The sequence below is a fragment of the Euleptes europaea genome, chromosome 4 (assembly GCF_029931775.1).
Source record: "Euleptes europaea isolate rEulEur1 chromosome 4, rEulEur1.hap1, whole genome shotgun sequence".
NCBI lineage: Eukaryota > Metazoa > Chordata > Lepidosauria > Squamata > Sphaerodactylidae > Euleptes > Euleptes europaea.
The window spans coordinates 71,019,320-71,043,449 of record NC_079315.1 but is presented as its reverse complement, the minus strand read 5'-3'; the positions used below and the strand labels follow the sequence as shown (position 1 = coordinate 71,043,449).

The window sequence follows — 24,130 nt, the reverse complement described above, 5'->3', positions numbered from 1 at the left end:
GGAAATGGTGGAAAGGGGACTTCTAACAGAACTTACAGATTCAAACAGAACTTACAGATACCACTACACATTCAATTAAGAGACCATTCATTTCTGTTTATTCCTATATTGCTGGACTTAAATGGAGAAAAGGGGAGGATGAGAGTCTCTGTTCTCAGAAAGGGAAGCTGTCTCTTTGTAACTTAAAGACTGGAGTGGGGAAAGACTAAAGGCACTTTCATACATGCCAAATAACGCACTTTCAATCCACTTTGTATATTGGTTTTTACACCAAGCATAAAACACATGCCAGTTCCAAAATGCCGATGTGTATATTTCAATACTTTTCTCTTCAATATCCTTGCAAGCAGCCCTTAACACCTTCCTGTATTCCACTTGCAAGCCTTCTGAAAGGAAAAGCTGCAAATTATGGGTTTATCATGGTCAAGCCCTACATATTCTGCCACGTTATGGCTCCCAACTGAAAACAAATCGAAGCGTGAAAACATGGATAGCTTGGAAAATAAGCATTAATAAAATGTAGCAATTGGTAGGACAGAAAAAAATGAGGAAAAGGAAACCTTATTACTGCAGATGCACTACCTGCACATCAATCAGTTTCCTCACAACTTCACACACTTCAAATGCAAAAATCCACTGAAAATGTCATGGCCCTGCCTAAATTAATCTCCTTCACAGCTGATTCTTGATTCCTTTTCCAATATTTCATGCTTCCAAACCATTTACTAATCTGTCAAAATTAACTAGTCTACGTTTCATCACAATAATATCGATTACAAAGCTTCTTTAAATGTTGTCCAATCATTTTTCATGCAGCTAGAACAGGGGTGGGGAACCTTTTTCCTGCCAAGGGCCATTTGCACATTTATAACATCATTCGGGGGTCATACTAGGTATAGATCTCCCGGCGGGGGGGAGAGGCTAGGGTTGCCAGGTCTCCAGCCACCACCTGGAGGTTAGCAAACCTAGACCAGCAATTAAGTTACATGCTAATTATTACACATAGAAAGCAAGGTGAACACAGTAACATATATTTACAACATATACATTTTTCTAGTACGTATGCACTTGCAAACAACAATAAAGTGCACCGTATTAGGCACAATTCCTGTATAACAACAGTGAAGTGCTCCGTGAAAGTACAATTCAGGAAATGTTTTCCTGCGTCCAAGAGGTAAGTCAAGTTTGTCTTTACTACAGAAGACCGGTGTCCTTTCTAAAGGACACCGGTCTTCTGTAGTAAAGACAAACTTGACTTACCTCTTGGACGCAGGAAAACATTTCCTGAATTGTACTTTCACGGAGCACTTCACTGTTGTTATACAGGAATTGTGCCTAATACGGTGCACTTTATTGTTGTTTGCAAGTGCATACGTACTAGAAAAATGTATATGTTGTAAATATATGTTACTGTGTTCACCTTGCTTTCTATGTGTAATAATTAGCATGTAACTTAATTGCTGGTCTAGGTTTGCTAACTTACTGACAGCAAGCTAACTCTAGTTTACCAAACCACCTGGAGGTTGGCAAACCTAGGAGAGGCTCTGCAGAGGGAGGGAGGGAGGGAGGGAAAGAGAGGGAGGGAGGCTTCCCCCAACCCACACACACCCAGCTTTCCCCCCTCCTCCACACACACACACATGCACTCACCGGGTTCTGCGCAAGCAGCACGGCGATCGGAGGAAGCCTTCCCGGCTTTCCCCCCTCCTCCACACACACACACTCACTGGGTTCTGCACAAGCAGCCCGGCGATCGGGGGAAGTCTTCCCGGCTTCCCCTCCCCTCCACACACACACAGTCACCCGGCCACGCAAGCGGTCCAGCGCGATCAGGGGAAACCTTCCCAACTTCCCACCTGCACACGCGCGCGGACCTGTGGTAGCAATGGCGGCTTCTGCAGGCCACACCATATGATGTCGCAGGCCTTACATGGCCTGCAGGCCGGAGGTTCCCCACCCCTGTCTTAGATCCTTCTGAGCTAGAGATCTGCCAGGACCCACGAAGGGCCAGACCAAATGATTTTTGCGGGCCTTAAACGGCCCCCGGGCCTGACGTTCCCCACCCCTGAGCTAGAAGAATGTTAGAAGGGGCACCTATTTTACATGGCTTCACTTGTGATGTCTCCCGCCCTTCTCTTTTTTGCTTTCTTATTTACTCTTCCAGAATAACTTGAGAAATTGAGGCACAGAAACGTAGCTACCAACATTTTCAAAACACACACTGCGCTTAAGGTGGCCAACAAAGCAAATAGTTATCTACTTCCCTCTCTCTCTCTCTTTTTTGGCACAAGAAAACATGTACATGCAAGCATATGCACACACCAAAAATCAACTAGTGTGCAAAGCAAAAACAATACAGCACCCATCTCCTCCTGCTTGATTACATATGCAGCATTAAATATACAAACAGAAAATACCTAGCATAAAAAATTAGACCTGGCATTTTAACTTAAAAGGAAGGCCTCACTTGGGTTTATCAATGAGGTTATTGTGTAACTATACGCAGAACAGCAATTGCCCTTCCCGAAATTGGAATTGTGTATTTTGATTGCTTCCCACAAGGATGAAAAGTGTATCTTACCAATACACTGCACTGTAGCTATAATCATAATGTGTCCCCCTGCTGAGGAAATGGCAATGTGTTTTGTACTTTGAAATGAAGCAATCACAGTGAAGTGTTTTTCCATAAAAATAAAAGAAAAGAAAAAAGCCACTCCTCTCAAAGGATAATGTTTTTGCCGCTTCAACACTAAAATTATTAACAGCAGCTGGGTTGCTAGCCAGCTTTTTACTGAGAAATAAACGCAATAGGAATGATAGCAAGATTAGTATGATAAACTACTAGAAGCCATCAGCCCAAAATGAAAGCTGTCGTCCTGTAGCTGGGAGTTACAGTGGCAAAACTCAAATTCCACAGTCAGTGGGTTTCACCTTGCAGTAAATACTCTCGTTTCTATTATGGAATTGTTGTATAGATAGCAGTTTGAAAAGAGTTAGAAAAGTTTGGTCAAAGCGGCCAATATAAATGCAGAAGGAAACTCTGCAGCAAAAATCTTTTGGAATTCTTGGCTTCACACAATTACATAATCAATTTTGTTCCTTGGGTCTTCGTGTCCAGAACATAAATAGTATCATGATAGTATCATGACTGATTTAAAAGCATATCTGAGTTAATTTAGTCTTTGGAAGAGGGGGCAGCAATTGGCACAAAGTCCCCTGACCTGCTTCACACGTTGCCCCCTATGTTCCTCCTGAGGGTTTGCTGATTCACAGGAACAAAATTTTGAGGGTCCAGTAGACTGAAGTAGAAGGAGGAAGCAGGAAGATCCTGCTCTGCAGAACATGTGGATGGTTGGATATACCCCACAATTTTTGGATAAAAATAAATCTATGTTTATTTAAAGCATCATGGGATCCTCCTTTAAAAAACTGCAATTAGTCAAACTGGGGGGTTTTTTGTTTGTTTTTTTCTAAACAGCAGGCGTCATTTTGGAAGGGGAGGATAAACAGAAAAATATTAATACAATTCTGAAATGTAAGTTAGATAGAAAACAAAAAGCTACCCCTGTAGAATTTAAGAATGCACAAATTCCTAATTTCTCATCTTCATGCATATGTGTATCCTGAAGGTGCACTATGCCTATACCTTGTGTTCTATCATTATATAAATAAAACATCAATCCATCTGCAAATGCTGGCCAAGCACCACTGTTTTCTTCAATGACAGCTATACTACTTCCTTACAATGGATATATCATATATCATCATATATAAAAATCTAAGTAGAAAACAAGAGCATATATTTAAAAAGAGGCTGTTGGAACAAATCTATTTTGTGAGGCACTCTGAAACTTGCCGTTCCACGCTCTCATCAACCACACAGAGAATGACAAATCGACCTTTTGAGTAAAGCTTACAAATATACTATCAAATGTTTTTAAAACACATTCTGATGTAGTATGCTACTACTGATGTACAATACAAAAGGAGGTTCTCATAGGAGTTTTATATTTTCTTCCTTACTCATTTGTATTCCATCATGAGCGAGGAAGTTGAAAAAACAGAAAAAGTGAACTTTAAACACAGATAGTCCTAGCAAACCTAATCTAGTTTATACTAACAAATATAAAAAAGAACATGAATAAAAGGGACATTAACAAAATTCATAATCCTATTACACTTGGAGCCCAGCACTAAAATAAAAATGAACCTTAAAGCAAATACTGACTTTGAATAAAAGGCGGCAGGGGGAGAGACCTGATTGTCTTCCTTCAGACTAAAACATCTGTCAGCAAAACACCTTTTTTTTTAACCATCATCAAACCTATTTGCTAAATGCATATTCCTTTAATCAACTGTAATAAAATCTTTACTTTCTAACTCAGAACTGATAGAATAGGACTACATGCATACAAGAAAGTAACCTTGGAAAGAGGCATTATATAAAATCAGAATTTCATACTCTTCAATTTCTAGTTCCCCTCTTTAATTTGTGACCTGCACAATTGTATCTGCAATAAAGAAGAGAATGTTGGGAAACATTTTATTCAAACAAGCCAATACCTTGGCATAAATGCTGCAGACTACATATGAGCCATGGGGCATATCTACAAGTATGCTGCCCATGTTCTTGGCTGCAATTGTAGTACACAACTGGAAGGGTGGGAATATCCTTGGAAAAGGCATGCACACCTTTTTCTTGAATGAACAAGTGCCAACAGGAAGAACCAAGTCCCGTCACTCTTGCCAGCTGTGTAGATGGGTGGAAACCTTTCACAGGATCAAATACCAAACACATGAGCAGCGCAAGGATTTAGTGCAATCCAGTTCCAAAATTAAGCCCAGTGATGAGATAAGCATATGGTATCTGACTCCTTTTACCCATCCAATACCAACATGCTCAACTGCCATATAGACTCCAGACACACATAGGATGGTTCCGAACAGACTTTGTCTCCATCTTTGCTCCCCAACTGGAGTGCTGTTTTTCGCAGCATCCATACAATGTTAGCCTCTGATCATCCAATTTCCTAGTTTTCTCCATCCTCAGCATAGTTCAGTGGACTGCATTTTTCAAGGTCTCACCAACATTTTCCTTCTGTCTGTCCCTTGTGGCAGTTGCCATTTCTCCTGCCATGCTAATGAAAGGCTTTTCCTTTTTTTGAAAGAAAGAAAAAGGCTACAGGTAAAGTATCCCTTATCCGGACATCCCATATCCAGACTGATCCAAAAACCAGACCTTTCAAGCCGGCCTGCAGGCAGATCCGTGCTTCCTGCTTTCAATGTTTCCTCTCACCTAAAAAAATAAAATACAGTGTACACTGCATTGTAGGTGGAGACCGAAAGCCTGCTGCTGTTGGTCTTGTTTAACAGCTGATACAGGTATTCTGGTAAGATAGTTACACCTTTGCTTTCTGATGGTTCAATGTACACAAAATTATTAAAAGTATTGTTTAAAATTACATTCAGGCTATGTGTACAAAGTGTATATAAAACATAAATGAATTTGGGTCCAATCCCCAAGATATCTTATTATGTATATACAAAAATTCCAAAATATTCCAATATATTGAAAGATCCGGAATACAGACCACTTCTGGTCCCAAGCAGTCTGGATAAGGGATACTCAACCTGCATAACACTATAATGTTATAACAATTGCCAACTTTAAAAAAGAGCCCTAAGAAGCCTTCTAAGGGTGCATTAGAGAAACAACAAAGGGAAAATTGCATCTGATAGAGGTCAGTACTGAATGACAGCAACACTGAGATCCCTTGCTGTGCATATGCAGCTATAGTTTATTAGTAATATGATTGCTATAGAAACATAAAGATCCTTTCTGTAGGAATTCCTGGTAAGCATTGGTAAGCAATCAAATTAGACTGGAATTCAGTTGCTTTGACATTACTGCTATGGCTAAACGTATTATAGAAATGCCCCCAAATGGGTAAATTGCTGCCACTCATTCATTTACAGATTGTAGGTCTGATGAAGGGGTGTGTAGCGAATGGTATTTACCTTGCCAGACACACAGGACCTCCCTTTTCCCCACCCCAGAACTCTAGACCCTTGAATATTATAATATTCGTTACACATGAAAGCATATGCAAAGCGTAAGGCGAACTGAACTTCACTTAGAATCTCACAGCGCAGAAGATTATTTAACGAGATGGTTATTTATTTTAAAAAGGTAAATGCTGTATAACTAAATATTCGTTTACACCCTTAGAAAGGGATAGATTTTCCATTTTAGCAACCTAATTCCCAGAACAATGGCTTTATCAGTCTGCCTAGGGGACAATCTTCTAACACTGTAGAAGGTATATACCCAGGTGTTCACGTAAAATGCAGCTCAGGGCATGTTATGGTGCTTCAGACCAAATGCGACCAATGGGCTACCTTTTCATAGGATCTGCCCTCTATCAATCTGAAAATTTGAGACTGACAACACAGTTTAACTATAAATACAGTTATTTACATAATAAACCCATTTAGACATGACTATTTTCTTTCTAGGGTTCACACAGAGAAGACTAACCTTTTCTTGATCAAAAGATAACCATCTGTTTGTCAGTCAGTACTACACATCAAACACTGCCCTGAATAGATTTAGATCCAATGGCAGATACTTGATATTTTAGTTGGGGGTTTCAAGATATTAGCTGGTCAACATTCTGGGTAAATCATAACTGAAGTGAATATTTCCATGGGGAATCATATACTAGTATAATTTTATATAAATTAAAAAGGAAAGGAAAAGAAAACAGGAACACCTCTCTGCACAAGTGGGCAGGGCTATGGATAGATCCTGGCAACCTGGCAGCATTGTCTGACAGGCTATGGCATGGCCAACACAACACAACCCAGTATGCCACAAGTAGAGAGCAGAAATTACAACAGACTGCAGGCAAAGAAGGCGGCTAATGGGAGACATGATAGAGGTCTATAAAATTATGCATGGTTTGGAGAGAGTGGACAGGGAGATGTTTTTCTCCCTCTCCCATAATACTAGAACACGGGGTTATCTGCTGAAGCTGGAGGGTGAGAGATTCAAAACAGATAAAAGGAAGTATTTTTTCACACAACACATAGTTAAACTGTGGAACTCCCTGCCTCAGGATGTGGTGATGGCTGCCAGCTTGGAGGGCTTTAAGAGGGGAGTGGACATATTCCTGGAGGAAAGGGGTATTCATGGCTATTAGTTAGAATGGATACTAGTCATGATGCATACCTATTCTCTCTAGTATCAGAGGAGAATGCCTATTATATCGGGTGCGGTGGAACACAGGCAGGACAATGATGCCGCAGTCGTCTTGTTTGTGACTTCCTAGAAGGCACCTGGTTGGCTGCTGGGTGAACAGACTGCTGGACTTGATGGGCCTTGGTCTGATCCTGCAGGGCCTTTCTTATGTTCTTATGTTCAGATTGTTCCAGATGTCAAGAGCAGTGAGGCATCAAATAATATAATATACATGTATGTATCATACTGTGTTTATACAATTTAGAGGGCACTGGTCCCATTTTACAGGGGGGGGGGAATACTGAAGCACAGCAGTATCACCAGCACAGTCCATGGAACAACATACCTGAGCAAAACTAGCAGTACAGTAATAAAAATGTGCCTCAGAGCATATGCAGAATGTTTTCCTTCCCCATTCCACCTACATTAGAATCAACTGTGATAGCCTATCTCCCACATGGAATAAAGCCCCAGAACTTTTTTAGGTATGTCTCAGTAAGAACGTAAAGGATCAGTGGTTTGGAAACAACCGAAAATGTCCATGGATGGAAGGGGGGTTGATTTTTGCTGATTCCCCTTCTGTGACAGATCTCTGACTCCTCTGTCATGCTGTTCCTGGGGACGGGGGTCCTCTCTATGAGCATCATTTTGGTTGGGTTACATCCAAGGCTATAATTATACTTTCTGCATCACCTTACGTGATGATTACACAGAGCTTCAGCTGCCAGCCACATATACCGGTACTCCAATAAGTAAAACTAACTGTCCTTTTAAAATCACATTTGTTGAGTTGTCTGTGCTTCTCCGGGGACAGGGCTCTACTAAACCAGGCTCTCACAGCAGAACTAGGGTGGCTGCAGGTTACACAAGAGGCACCATAATCTGGCTTAGCAACAAGGCACTATTCAAGCACATGCAAGCATGAGTTAGAAACTTGCGTATTAAAAGTTCCCTACAGTGCCTTGAATGAAATAGTGTGAATGAGTCCTATTATAATTGACTGGGTCACATAAAACATACACAAAGAGTGCATATATTGGAAGGATACCTCTATTTCCATACCGTTGATAAAATACTGGTTGGCCTGCTTAGCACACTGCGGTGATACAATTAGTCTTGCAACAAGGATTGATTGGAAAATCACAAGACCAGAATTAAAAACCAAGGTTAGGAAAATAAGAAACCAGATAACAGAATCAAAGGTATATATAACAAATGAGGAAGCCAAGTCAGTTGAAAGGTTTTGCTATTCAGAGATCATGATAACATGCTAACATAATTTTAGTAGACATATATATGAGAAAAGCAAATACTGTTTTTACAAAAAGCATTCGTAGGAAAAGTAAACATGGTCCCAGGAAACGATAGATTTAAAACATTACTATGTCACCTTTCTACCTAACTCAGAGTCTCCAAAGTGGTGACTATTAAAACATTACATTATTCCCAATATTTCAAACAATAAACATTTCAAACATTAAAACTTTACACTACACACATATATGTAAAAGGGTAGCCCATTAGATGCATTTAAATATATAATATTTATAACAAATAAAACACATAACACAAAATCAGGGAGGAGGTCTAATAAGAATACCAAACAACAACAACAAAGGCTTCACCCACTACGACAAAGGCTTCACCAAAAGGCTTCACCCACTGGTAGAAGATAATGATAGAGGGAGACAGCTGAACCTCCCTGGGGATGGAGCTCCAGAATGGAGTGATGTGGTTCTTATGACCCACTTAGGTCAACATTCTGGCTGTACCATTCAGTACCAGCTGTGGCTTCCAGACAATCTTTAAGAGCAGTTCCATGAAGAACTCCACAAAGGAAACAAAACACTTTTTAATCTACACAAGACCAACCAGAAAGCAGCTCCAAATAAAGACAGACTAGAAACCACCTGACAAGGTTGTTTGAGGAAGATACCATGAACATCATCAAAGAATAAGACAATATATTTATTCTGAAACATTTATACCCCAGTTTATCCCTGACCCAGAGGCATGAGAACACACTATCCAAAGTATGGGGCCAGAACAGGATTTCATGTGCAGGTGAGAATTTCTATTGCTTCTATGTCAACCCAAGGCCTGCATTCAGGTGTCATGATAAACCACCATTCCATCAAAGTCCAACATATTGTGTAAACAACTGAAGCTTGCCAACGAACTGTGGTTTGTTGGTGGGTGCTAAACTGGGATCCTAAGACCTGACTTTGTATCTGGCTTTTCATCACAGTTAGTAATAACTGTGATTTTTCATTGTGTCAACATTCAGAAATTCCTGTTTGCTCAGTAGCAGCAATCCCCTTCAAGCAAGTGAGAAAACGGGGTTCAGAAATGTGAAAAAAATAACAAGAAAGAGAACGGGAGGAGAAGGCTCCCCCTAAAAGATCTATTTTGTTTTAGAGTTTAAAAGTTTAAGTAATATAGTGAAGCTTGTCTACACACACACACACACAGGCACACACACAAGGACGGGCATAAGGAGCTTAAACCAAGAGCATCCTGAAGGTCTCCGAGGAGGCTTGGTTTGCCCAAGACATCCTCTTCGCATTTATTGCAGCCAACCACTATCAAGCAGGCTGTTGACACTTTGACAACAGCTGACCAATGCTACGGAATTTAGAATGGCAAATAGGGATTATACTTTGCAGTGGATTAAGAAGCAAGTGGGGGTAATGAACAAAGTGCTCCCTGTTCTGTATATCCAGTTCGGCATGTGCACCTAAAACAAAAATCGGTATTTTTGGAATTCGATTTGGAAAGGACATAAATACTGGTATTTAAAGGTTCCCTGATACCAGGTTCCCTGATACCATGTTGGGATTCAGTTTCATGGTTTTTGCGGGATTCTGGAATTATTTAGGTTCCATTATTCCCTATGGGGGACTTTTTTCAGGAAGGCTGGCATGGCTGTTTCTCAACCAAATGACACCAAAAGCTGCAGGAGACCTAGTGCTGCCTGTCCATTAAGGACCCCCAAGTTTCAAAATAACTGGATCACAGGGTCAAATTCTACAGGCCCCTGAACAAGTTGCCCCCAGCCACCCTACTTGTCACCACTGTTTCCTATGAGGAAAAATTCAAAGAAGCCAATAGCCAAACACACACAAACAACCACTGGCCATGAACCAACAAACCCAACAAAACTTATGTCAAACTAGAGAATCCCAGAAGAATACGGGCCTATGTGGTAAGCCCAGCAGAACCAATGTTAAAATAGAGAATCAAAGCCAAAACCAACTTTGAGTTTTTTAGAATACCTAAACCCTCACCTACAATTTACTGTAATTAAAATCTAGCCAGAATTTTTTTTAACAAACGGAAACACCCCCAAATTCCACAGAAACACTCCCCCAAACAATACACACCAAGTTCTTTAAAACAATTATAGAAGAACAACCTTCAAACCAGAATGAGAAGAAGGAAAAAATGCTGGGGGGGGGGTTCTCCCCCCAAAAGAAAAACCTCTTTAAACATTAAGTTTTAGAAATAGAGAAAAGGTGGTTAAAAATTCTAGCCCAGAGAAGAGAATCCAGTGATTTTAAAAACAGCACAAAACAAATCAAGGAACACTGATTTTACAAGACCCTCCCCACCAACTACAAACATAAAAACACAGAAGAACTTGAATAATATTTTAAAACAAAGGCAGAAATTTGACAATCTGTCCTGAAAATGCCCAGAAGGCAGGGACAGAACAAGAAGGTTTCCCCAGTCAGGCAGCCTTTCAAGGCAGCAACAAGTGGTAGCAGAACTCCCAAAGATCTAGCCATGAAACAGAGCCCAGATGCAGGACTTTTAACCTCTTTGCCCATGCTCAGAGAGCCATGGAGGATGAGAGAATTATCATGACTGGGCAGGCAGCTCAAGTGCTCCCCCTAAGGTCTGGCCCCTTTGCCTGGGAGAACTGTTTCCCTCCCTCTCCTTCCCTCCTTCCTTGCTCCCTCCCTTCCTTTCTGTTGCCCGGGAGCCCTGTAAACTTGAAGAAAAACAGGCCTGGGAGCCTTTAAACATCAGTCCAAAAAACCCCGGACTATCTGGAACCTGGTTAATCAGTATGCCAGAAAAATCTAGAATACCATGTGGAAAGAAGAAGATGATGACGACGACGACGACGAAGAAGAGTTGGTTTTTAAATGCCAACTTTCTCTACCATTTAAGGAAGAATCAAACTGACTTACAATCACCTTCCCTTCCCCTCCACAGACACCCTGTGAGGTAGGTGGGGCTGAGAGAGCTCAAAGAGAGCTGTGACTAGCCCATGGTCATCCAGCTGGCTTCATGTATAGGAGTGGGGAAACCAACCCGTTTCACCAGATTAGCGTCCGTCGCTCATGTGGAGGAGTGGGGAATCAAACCCGGTTCTCCAGATTAGAGTCCACCACTCCAAACCACCACACCACGCTGGCACCACAAATATACCTGAAAAATACTGGTAAGGTATTTTTAGGGTCTACGTTTGGACCAAATATATCCAAGCGCACATCCCTATATCAGGTAGGCTAACCAGAGTTTGTGCAAATGCTGAGGTTTATCTTGCAAACTAAACAGAGCCAATAGTGCTGCTGTGGTATTTGAAGGCACAGCAGAGTGCTAAAGCCTCTCCCTTTTCTGAAAGCAGCCCTCACATACTTCAAGGCAAGCTACTTCTGGACAGCAGGGGGCAGCAGGAGGAGTTGGTGAAAGGCAAAATAACAGTGAACCCCCATTATGCACACAAAAGCCCTTGTGCATACCTAAAAAAGAATAATTGTCTTGCATTTTCAAATCATCATCCGCCATCATGGATAGGAATCCTTGGTTTCCAGCAGATTTTGGGTATTTTCTTGTATAGCTGGGCTGGTATAGTGGTGTCAGGTTACTTTAACAGATTTGTTGCTTATGATTATTTAACAATTTCACATCATGCCAATTTCAAGACAGTGGGCATGGAACTCTTCCCTTTTAGTTTCAGAACAATTCCTTCTTGTGGTTTTACCATCTATGTCACACAATTTGTACTGTAAAAAGTTGATCACCACAATACCACAACACTATTTTAGAAGAATTTAAATCCATGGGCTTAGTATCAAAAGGTATAAATAGGCTCTCTTTTAATAAACCAGCTTGGGACTGGCTGCTGCATTACTGTACCTTTATAACTAGTAAAAAATATTTTTCATTGAACATTCTTTGGAAAATTAAAACCATTAGTGCAGATTGGATGCAGAGGCGCATACAGCTGAAAGCCCAGTTTTCAAATGGAGTTCAAGCTTAACATGCGATTTGTATGCAAATACTCTCCGGATGTTCTAATAAGACAGACAATAACATGCAACGCCTGAACAAAATTAGATCCTGACTCAAGCAAACAAAGCCTGTTTACTGATTGCTCATTTATAAAAGCATGATCTTTGAACCGTACTCCCCCTCCCCCCACACACACACAAAGAATCCCAATTGGCTCTGACTTGAAACCTGAGAAAAACAAATTCAAATCAGATGTCATGCTACGCTTTTTCCTAGTGATAAAACAGTCCACAAAGAAAGATTCCAGAAATAAGTCAGATGCCATTCTGAAAGACACCGTGCATTAAACAGTCACAAAAATGAGACTAATGGAATAAATTATACTGCTATAAAGGATATTTACATAGAAAACAGAACAGCACTTTTTATAAGTACGCAAGAGTCAAAAGTGAAAATATTTACGTCACCAAGATATTCATGTTATCTACTTTGCTAAGAGATAAGAAATATCTGGGTAGCCTTTTATGAGACTAGTTTTCTTGCATAAAAATAATAGATGGTTATGTAACATCTATTGATTTATGGGCACAAGTTGAGAGGGAGACGCCCATAGAGACAATGTTCCTCCTTGAAGCAACATCAGTTCCTCCAAAGCAAAAAAAGCATACTGGTGCACTGCTCCAAGGCTTTCTTGACAGGCAAGACACTGCTTTCAATTCCCATCTTGACTAGTAGACACGGCCTACCAGACAAGATTAGGGAGGGGCTGTAGCTCAGTGGTGAGCATCTGCTTGGCATGCAGAAGGTCCCAGGTTCAATCCCCGACATCTCCAGTTAAAGGACCAGGCAAGTAGGTGATGTGAAAGACCTCTGCCTGAGACCCTCGAGAGCTGCTAGTCTGAGTAGACAATACTGACTTTGATGGACCAAGGGTCTGATTCAGTATAAGGCAGCTTCATGTGTTCATATGTTCATGTGTGGCCTCCAATTTTCAGTAGTTTGGAGCCATCTAAGGGAGTACACAGGTTGGATCTGGAGTCCCCAGCCCACCTTCATGTTCTCCTCAATTCTCATGCACATAATGCCCAATCTGAATCAGGGCCACCGTACACAAAGAGAAGAAGATTCAACCTTCCCCCATCACTCTGACCCCACCTGAAACTATCTGAAGGAGGCAGTTTTTGGCTTAATAGGGCTTAATGAGAGGTAATATTTGGCTTAACGTGTTACCTGGGATACACGTGAATTTCCCCAACAAAACAAACATTTGAAGTCAGGAGAATGGCACTGAAAGGGGGAGGCATGCATGTGCATTTGTTTGTTTTTATTCCCCCTTTTCTCTCCAATTGGGACTCAAAGCAGCTTAGAACATAATTCTCCCACACTCCATTTTCTCACAACAACAACCCTGTGGGGTAGGGCAGGCTGAGAGTTAATGATGGGGCCAGGTCACCAGCGAGCTTCCATGGTACAAGTGGAGATCAGGATGACAGAGCAAGACAGTCTTTATTAGTCAATACAAGAAAACACGAAAGATTCCTTGGTGAACAGAATATTTCGGTCCCCCTAATTTACCAGTTTCCTGTAATGGGGAAGGGGACAAGCATAATGATACTCATAAAATAGTGAGTTATCTTAAACGTTTTTGCTGTTGATGGCCTGAAAACTAACCATAATGGGCCATATTCCCAGTAACACAGGACAATATAGTTGCCTCAGCTGATGTTAGTTTTTACCATGGAAATTAAAAAAACATTTTTGGAAGTGAATCCATCTTTATAAAGAAAGCCGAAGAATTTCTATCGCCAGAGAAACATTCACTTACATCCACATTTGCTTCCAATCATAAAGATTATTTACAGACAAAGAAAAACTGATAAAAAAAACTGATAAAGCTACAAATTAGCATTTTCCCTATTACCTTTTTTACTGTGTGCCTAATATGCAAGCTGTTACTCAGCATATCCTGCAGATATTGGCGGTATTTGCAATGACTAGCTTCAGGGACAAACCATGCATTTATCACACTGGAAGGAAGCAGAAGCAGTGAGGTAAGAGAGAATGAATGCTACCTGAGAATGCCCCCTGCCAGTCATCCAGAGAAATACATTAGCAACTATACCCAAAGAGAAATGAAAATCCAAATAATGATAATCGAATAAATAATGTTAGGCACAGAAGGATTTAAATTAGTTCAAGGGAGTGTAATAGTTTAAAGAGGTTTAAAAAAAATCAAAACACAATCATAAGACATTTTGTAATACAGCCTTGTAGTAAGACTTGGCTATAGGGCAAGTGGCTTTTTATTTAGTAACAGCCTTCTGCGTAGGTTAGGCTGAAAGTGCTGCTGTCTCAGGTTCAACCAGTGACTTTCACAGCTGAGCCATTAGAACCAGGTATGTCCTAACACAAGCTTGCCAGATCCCACCCCCCAAACGTAAGCCACTCTCCTGTGCATACTAGGTAGGCTAATAAAATGTTTGGGGGGCTGCTAATTTTTTGTTGCTATACTAGTTCACATCTACAAAGCAATTGTAATAGCTTGTTGCATTAAAGCAACATTTAGTCTAAATCTACAGCATTTTGGTCCATGATTTATGGCAATAAATAGGTCATGAATAGACAAATGGTAACCCATTATTTCAGAGCAAGCAGACCATTAATGCTCTTTTGGGCAGTCATCCAGAATCAATCACTTTGCACTCTGAAATTAATTTAATCCTCAGTGATACTCTTGATTTGTTGCCCCTGGAAAGATAGTTAATGAAGATCAAATTTAATAATATACAACTTAGTGGGGGTTTTCTTTGCAGCAAGTCTCTTAAATCCTTTCTTCCACTGAGTGAAGTCTTGCTCTGAAGGGAGTCATAGAACCTATGTCCCCATTTAAGTTTTTTCTCACTATGAAAAACAAAAATTACGGTAAGCCCTCATCCGTGAATGGGTTGAAACCTGTTGAACCTAATTTTTGCCCCACAAACACACACACAAAATTATTGGTAGCTTAAATTTACTGTTTATATCAGTAAATTATAGAATACCTATGACATTCAAAATTGCATTCCACACATAAATTCAAAAGTATTTACAAAAGTCTGAAATCAAGTATTTGGAAAAATAAAAATACATCTTCTAGAGATGAAAATGGAGGATAAAATATACTTCTCAGGCACCATACTGCTCAAGTTAGTCATGGTTAATCCTCATATAGAAAGCAATGCAATGGGACTTAGTTATTATTAAGTGAAGACTCATTCATTTCAGTGGGAGTTAGTCATGGCTAATATTTGCATCATGTACCATGAAGATTCTAAAGTAATATCAGATGGATCAATAATAATACTGTACAAACAACCAAAAGGTTAAATATGCATGACCTGATCGCAACCAAGCAAAGAGAAATATTCTCAAGATACTAAGCTTTAGAAATGCTTGGAGGAATATGGACCCCCCAGAATTACAGATGAATACACCCAGAAAAAGAGAGAAATGAACAATACCATGTATTGTTAATAAATAAACATACAGCTAAGAGTTACAGCACTATTCACGATCTACTAGATATCCAGACCATGTACTGAGGTTTGGAAGCTGGGAGAAGGAAGTGGAACTAGAATGAAGTCATTCCTCAAAACAACTAGAGTAATCTCTTATTCCTACCCTTTCCTCCAAATCCCACAAACATCTTTGTAAACTATCATTGGCATAATGTTGTAAAATGTTAATACACTTAAGACTAATATGCACTGTGACAGTTACAAAGGCATCCTTCCACTAGCAAACAAGGCAGAGTGTTCAAGACAGCCATCTTACCCAATCTAACACAACAAGGGAAGCCATACACAGGTATACAGCATCTTTCTAACCCTTAGCGTCTAGTGTCTGAAATGTAGCTAGGATGGTAACATCTAGCATCACTGTCATTATGGCATAACACATACTTACCCCATATGAGACTGTAGTATTAGCATCTCCTGTACTATGCTGTTATCTAAGTTAGTTAGATTTACAGCATAATCTTCTGGAATTGAAATTCTATTTGGAGTTCTCCTGTTGATAACTTTATTTTCCCTTTTCCATTCATTATCATGTGTCTGCCAAGGAACACATACCTTCACCTTTACAATCTGCCCAAACTAAGGAACAAGAATCCAAGGGCTCAGTTTGCCATATGGTTGAGCCCCCTCTCAAAAAAACTCCAAAGAAGCTTTAAAGATGTCAGAATATCGTGTTAGCAACCCAAGAATTTCCAGAGAGAATAAACAATTTTTTAAAAAAGAGAGAAGTAAACAATAATAAATCATGGAATGGATTTTCTCACAAATGATTCTGATATAAGTAAAGGGTTTCTTTGCACTGATTAACTTAAAGCATTTTTATAATCTGTATGCACTGCACAAGATAAGTCTGAATAAGATATAAAGCACAACCAAATGCCTTGCGGAGCTAAGTCTTTTCTGAATATCAATTCTCAATAATAAAGTGACAGCTTGGTACAGATTGTTTGCTGAAATAAAAAATTAATTATGTTCATGCAAACAACAGCAGCCTGTTGATCTCCTATGGGATAAGATTCAAAGTATTAATTAACATATTTAAGCTGGGAAAATATAACTGTCTTTAACACAGATAAAAAGTCTACTCACAGTGTTAGCAAGTTCTAAGTAACTTCCTCCAACTGTATTGCTGAGACTGGAGGCCTGGGTAAGCAGTTTCTGCAGCACAACTTGTTGATTCATGGTGTTGCCTCCATATTCTGAGAGCTTCTGTAGTGTTGAACGGCTGTGCAAGTCAGGACTCTGAAGGTCTCTAGCTCCAGAATCATATTCCCAACTCTCTCTAGCACCTGATAGAGCACCTGGAATATTTTAAAAAAGAACAAATAGCAATTACAATGAACAAAGACCAAAGAGTCCTTCTGTTGCTGTTTTTCACCAGCAGGTAAAAACTTTTGTTTGGTTGGCATTCCCTTAGTGATCCCTCTTTCCTACCCTATGTTTTAATTGTTGGTTTTGTGTGTATTTTAGCACTGTTTTTAATTTTTTAATGATGTGGGTTTTTTGTGAGGGTTGGTTTAAAATGTGATCTTTATTACATATGTTTTAATTTGTTAACTGCCCTGGTGGCCCTTGTGGGGGCAGAAAGGCAGGATATACATTTTGTAATGAAGAATTATAAAATCAACTTCACATGCTGGTTAAACAAGCTGGCAGAATATGCAGTGATGGCCTTACCCCGTTCGAAGTTTATTGAGCCCCTCTTATCGAGATTGAGACCTGACAGGGCAGGTGAAAGGTTTGAGATGCTCCTACAAGGGGGTAATCCTTCAAACTCTCTTCAGGTTGCGAAATTTTGTTTAGCAGCAATGAAAATTCGTCGCCTTAAAACAGTGCAACTGACAGATGTGTCCCAGCTGTAATTCTTTTTCTAAATGTTTTAAAATGTTATAAGACTAGGACTGTGATTCTTTGATTGTAAGAATCTATTAGTCCATGCTTTCCGTTTTATCATGTTTTGACTGGCTAAGTGCGGCAAATAAATTATCTATCTATCTGCAGTGATGGCCAAGCTAACAAATCTGGTTAATGAGACCCATGGAAGAGTGGGAGAAAAATTGGAGATTGTATTATGACTATATGTGTTAAGAATCTTAATGTGATTTAATGATGCTTATATTTAGATTAAGAAATGTTACTGAATAAATTAATATTAGTTAAAAGAAATACATAATAGACAGTAGATTGAAAAATACTTTATTCATTGTTGATAATTTACACAATAATATACAGAATAACTGTTATATTAATTACAAAGATATTAATTACGAAGATGATTTAACTGCATAATACGGGTGAATTATTAATCCATTTCTTTGTTTCGCTTTTTTACAGCTCATTCCTGAGCTGGGAGGCCAAAAGACTTTAGGAGGTGCGCAAGGGCCTGCGCGGGAGTCTGCGCCACGTGTGCTGGTGCCCGGGCCACTTGTGCTGCCACGACCAGCACAAATGGCAGTGTTGGGCCACACGCACCAGACTGGTTGCGCTGCCATGGCAGCATGGCCCTGAGACACCGGCTCGGCATCCTGCCAGCACACTTTTATGCGCCGTCCTCTCAGGGGGCATTCCTGGGGTGTTCCCGGGCTGGTCCAAGGGAAGAGCCACCTTTAGGTGGCCTCCTAAGCCCTTTTGGCCTGGGAACACCCCCTTTTGCCCTTACCTTGAGATACGCCACCTTTTTAGGTGCCCCATGGCGCAGAGTGGTAAGCTGCAGTACTGCAGTCCAAGCTTTGCTCACGACCAGAGTTCGATCCCAACGGAAGTTGGTTTCAGGTAGCTGGCTCAAGGTTGACTCAGCCTTCCATCCTTCTGAGGTCGGTAAAATGAGTACCCAGCTTGCTGGGGGTAAAGAGAAGATGACTGGGGAAAACACTGGCAAACCACCCCGCAAACAAAGTCTGCCTAGTAAACGTCGGGATGTGATGTCACCCCATGGGTCAGGAATGACCTGGTGCTTGCACAGGGAACCTTTACCTTTTTTTAAAAAATCCCCGTGGAACCCAATGGAGCAGTTTCATTGGGGGGGGGGGCTGAATCCTCCTTTGCAGGTAGTGCCGCTGTGCTGCCTCCAACCACCAGCACAGCCCCTCCCCTCAGGAATGGGCTGTCCATAGGACAGAATAGCGTTATCCTGAGGAAGATTTGCTACGTACTAGACTAGGATTTTCTTTTCTTGAAATTTACATTGTTACGTAACAGTCTGTGTTTGCATGGTGTGTATGTAATTGATTAATGTTTGGGGAAAATAAGAACTCATTAAAAAAGATGGGCATTTATTAGTTAACTGTTTTCAATGGCATGTTTGAATGCATCCTAGTTGTCTGTATCTTTCATGCTGCTTGGTAAAGCCTTTGTATGAGTACAATTACACATTGCATCTTGGACATGTTCCCATATGCAGCTTCATTACTAATTTAAACTTTGGATCCTTAAACGAAACAGTATATTCCATATGCAAATCCACACTGATGTTGATGGTGCATGTTGGAAGCTTGCTTCTGAAAAGATCTTTCCTTATTGAATAAGGATGCTGAGGTAAGTGTTTAACGATGGACAGTTATAAGCATGCTAAATCACATGCAAATGTAGACACTTCAACTCAGTGTACAGTATGACATTAACATCCTTTTCTGCTTTCTCCATATATACATCCAGTGCCATTTGCTCCAACTCTTTTATGCTAACATACCCTAACATTTTATTTTATTTCAAAATTTTATTTTCCTCCCATTCTTGCTGCCTCCTGGAAGTCCCTCCCTGGAGCAGAGGAATTTTCCTTCATTCCTTAAAACCTACCTTCTTCATTAAGTACCTCAGTCTAGGTACAGGTAACCATATTTGATCACATTAATCTCTTGTTCCACTTGCCTTTATCATACTTCCCTCAGGTCTCTGAGTAAGATCTTACAAATAAGTTTACTTGAGAGAAGGTGATCCATGGTATATTCCTAACCCCACCTTTCTCCCCAGTGGGGATCCAAAACAGCTTACATCATTCTCCTCTCCTCCATTTTATCCTCACAACAACCCTGTGAGGTCGATTGCACTGAGATAAGGCGACTGGCCCAATGTCACTCAGCAACCTTTTGTGGCAGAACAGGGATTTGATTATAAGTCTCCCAGATACTGGTTTACTACACCACACAGGATCTTAGCTTCCCTCCCCCCAACAGCAGCCACTCCCTGGGAAAAGGCTGGCAAAACTGCAACATACAGTAGCAAGTTACTCAGGTGAGCTGTGTGGTGGCCAATGCCAGGCCTGACCAAGTTGCTCTATCTAGTTGTTTGGGGGCTGCTGCTGTGCCCATGAGAGTTGTGTGGCATCAAGTTATAGCCACCTCTGCACCTAGGTAAGTTGCACAAATTACATGATAGCATTGTTGCTGCTAGGCCTCCTCCCCTTTTTCCTGCAAACCTGGGGCTTTTCTCAATTTTGTAGTAGGATCTGTCTTGTCTGTTCATGGCTCCAGTCTCTAGATTTAAGTATCCACAGGAGAGGCCATGTTGAGTATTAGATATATTGATGATGACAATTGTAGTAGCTAAGTATAAGCAGAAAGATATTATACTGAGAATGTTGTGGTACAGGTAGGAAAATGGCATGTTTTTTAAAGCCCAAAGTAAAACATCCTTTTGTAGTCTAACATTTAGATATTTGGCTATATTTTCTTCTGAAACAAACAATATGAGTTACGGCATTAAATGTCTATGAATTATTTGCTTAAATTATTCTGTTGATTCATAGTACCTTTTAAAAACTGTATTTAAACTATTTGCATATAGCTTCCTTTAAATAATTTTGTGCATAAGAAATTATTTCAATTAAATGGGAGGCACTGTTTTATAAATCTCCTACTTGGATACACAATGAATATGCCATACCATAACTTTGCTAAAGGATCACATCTAGTTAACAGTGAAGAGAACGAGTTCATGCAGGGCTCTTTTCCCTGCGTCCTCTCGCCTGCATCTTTTGAAAATCTGCACTTGAGAGAATGGTGTGGGGTGAAACACCAGAGAAAAGGCTGAAACATAAGAAGGAATAAAAAAATTTTCCCACACTTGGGCAAAAGCCTTGCTCATAAGAAAAAGTGAACCTGTGTATTCTGTATACTTGATTTTTCAGTATGCATACGTTAAGTAATTGGCATATTACCTACAACACATATACAGCTGAATGTATGATTTAAACCCCACAATTACCCAAGTACTGGTCCTCAGTTTCATTTGTAAAGTGAACATATGTTTGCTCTTTCTTACAGATTGTACAAGTGAACATAACATGTGAACAAGACTACCCTCTTTCTCCATTTGCAGAAGAACTTGTGCAGGCAGGTGATTTCCGCCCAGTTCTCCTTGAGCTACACTACATCTTACTTTGTTCGGGGGGGGGGGAGAGTGCAGGAGGTTGCAAGGGAGAAAAAACAGACCCATTTTTTCAACTCATCTATTCCTGGTTCACTGAATCGAAACACCAATTCTTATGTTTGAATCGTTCTGAACATTATCCATGTTCATTTTTTTTTGAATGAAGAAACCACAATACAACAGAAAAGAAAAAATGACAGCATTCATATTTCTCTTTCTGTAGCATTTATGGCATTTAGCATGTTCTTAGATGTTGAGATAATTTGTTTTGGTTTTGCTCTCAAGAGGAGGGTTTGTAGAATCACTTGTTTGGCTTTTTATTGTCTTGCAAACCATAGATTATTATATACAAGCAAGAATTCTAGCAGCTTACTTAGAAAGACGGCCATTAAAAATAATAGGTAGGATGAGAAGGGTGCAACTTAAGACTATAAATTTTACCATCGTTCTGGTAAGAAACTTCATTTCTGTGCAAGTAACTGATTTGCAGAATTGCCACTGTTTTCTTTGTGGGAAGCCTTGCTTTCATCTAAAGCATTTATTTTTTTCTAACCAGAATTTGAGACAAGCTGCCTTTATAATGTTTCATAAGGCAGCGATCTAATGTATTATGGCTACCTTACTTGTTTAAGGTGTGGTTTAAGTAATGGTCAGCCTCCAGATGGGGAGAGCCATCAGGAGTATAACAGTACACAAATTTCAGAGGGCTAGCCATGTAAGTCTTTTACAGCAAAAACTCATGTAGCACCTTAAAGACTAACAGATTTAGATTCAGTTGGCATCTCTTGAAGAGTGCCGTAATCTTTGAAAGCTTATGACACAATAAATCTGTTAATCATTAATGCGTCACAAGACAGTTCTTTGTTATAGCAGTTCCAAATGTCTGTACAAGCTTCCTGTAGTCATAAGGAACAATGTTCAAAGTGCTAGGTTTGAACTACAAATTGTAAATTACTTATACCCTACATATCACAGAAGGCACCTCCATTCAGAGTCCCAAGGCATTCTCTTTGATCACTGAAGAGTGCCCAACATGACATGTAAAAACAAGAAAGAACAGGAAGGCATTCTTGGGTGGTTGCGATCTAGTTGTGGAAATCTCTTCCTCTAGTTGTGTTAAAAGTATCTGAACAGATATTGAAAACTGGGATAAAACAGCAAATTCTCTTCAGAAAAGATAAGTACAGGCACTAAGAAAAAGTTTCTTCATCACAAAGATAAAGACTAATTTTATTATTATTTATTTACAGAATTTATATTCTGCCTTTCTGTCCTTACAAGGGCCACCAAGATGGCTAACAACATAAAAACATACATGATAAAATTACATTATAAAACCATTATACAAATTTTTGAAATTACATTATAAAACCATTACAATCAACCCTTCTCCCAAACATATATAATTGAAACAATTTTTAAAGACTTTACAATCATAGTGAAAACATGTACAAAACATAAAAACATTAGTCAGGAAGGAGGAGTCATTGAAGAAATGCCAAACAAAGAAGTCTTCATCTGCTGGTGGAAGACAGCAACAGAAGGGAACAGATTCATCTCCCCAGGGAGAGAATTCCAGATCTATAGTGCCAATACCGAGAAGGCCCTCTCCCAGGTTGCCCCCCATCCAATCTCAGAAGGTGAGTGCACCCAAAGCAGGGCCTCCAAAGATGACTGTAGTGGTAGGTTGGGCTCATACAGGATTAAGAAGTCCATTTTTAAATACAGACACTTCCTTTTAAAAAAATTCTAGAAATACTGAAACTTCATATTGCAGAAACTGATTTGTTTGAAACAAATATGCTTGGAAACTAAAAGTGAGGCAAGGAAAATTTTATTTAAAGCAGTGATTCTTAACAGGGATGATCTACAAATCTTTGGGGCATTCATGATTAATTTTATTTGGAAATTTCCTCAATTTTATTTGGAGATTTACTGTAATACCAGTTTCTTATAAAATAATGCCTAGAGTAACTGTATGAGTTTAAAACTAAAACTGATTTAATCCAAAGATTCTTGAAGAATCTAATAACTGAAAATTCCGAGGAAAACATGTTGTAATTTCACTCTTAATTTATCTACAGTAGCATGCATCAGGTCTCTTGCATTTTAAACTCGTTTCTTAAAAAAATGAGGTTGTTAATTTGCTCCATATTATTCTGTTAAAGCTCTAAGCAGCTCTGCATCAGATTGTCAGGCCTCCCCATGAAGTCTGTAGTCTTTTCAGAGAGTTGTTATGCTGCTGTACATCAACATATATTTATCATATTATATATAGGCATTAAGATAATATTAAAAGCTGATGTCGGAGCCTCTAGGGGGCTACAGAACCGGTTGGTAGCATAACCTTGAACTATTAGAGACCCATCAGAACGTCCAAATCGTCAGAAAAGGGCCAAAAGATCACCCCGCACCTGTCAGAGGAAAACCAGAGCAAGACAGCTATTTGTACAAGCTTAGAAACAGCAAAGCCTGCTGGGCATTGACAAATGGGCTCATAAAACAAGAAAATGCAGGAAGGGAAAAGTAAGGTTTGGGAGATGTTTACTGAGAAATGGTATCCATGTATTCTGCACTAGAATAAAAACAAATCTAATGATCAGGTGAGAGAGAACATTCTGAGATAAATATGAACAAAGGATTATTAGACAAACAGATTTACAATGGATAGCAACAGGAGCAAAAAAATTTTTTGCTTTCCCCATTTCATTTTATTTTTTTC

At 39.8% G+C, this 24,130-nt stretch overlaps 1 protein-coding gene across 1 annotated transcript in view; it reads right to left on the bottom strand.

The window, feature by feature from the left end:
* The window catches only part of MCC (MCC regulator of WNT signaling pathway), a 249,633-nt gene that overhangs the window by 193,222 nt on the left and 32,281 nt on the right, over nucleotides 1–24,130 (bottom strand). The window contains exon 3 of the mRNA XM_056848103.1: nucleotides 17,131–17,330. Within this exon, the coding sequence (XP_056704081.1) occupies nucleotides 17,131–17,330 (200 nt within the window). The remainder of the gene's footprint in view (nucleotides 1–17,130; nucleotides 17,331–24,130) is intronic.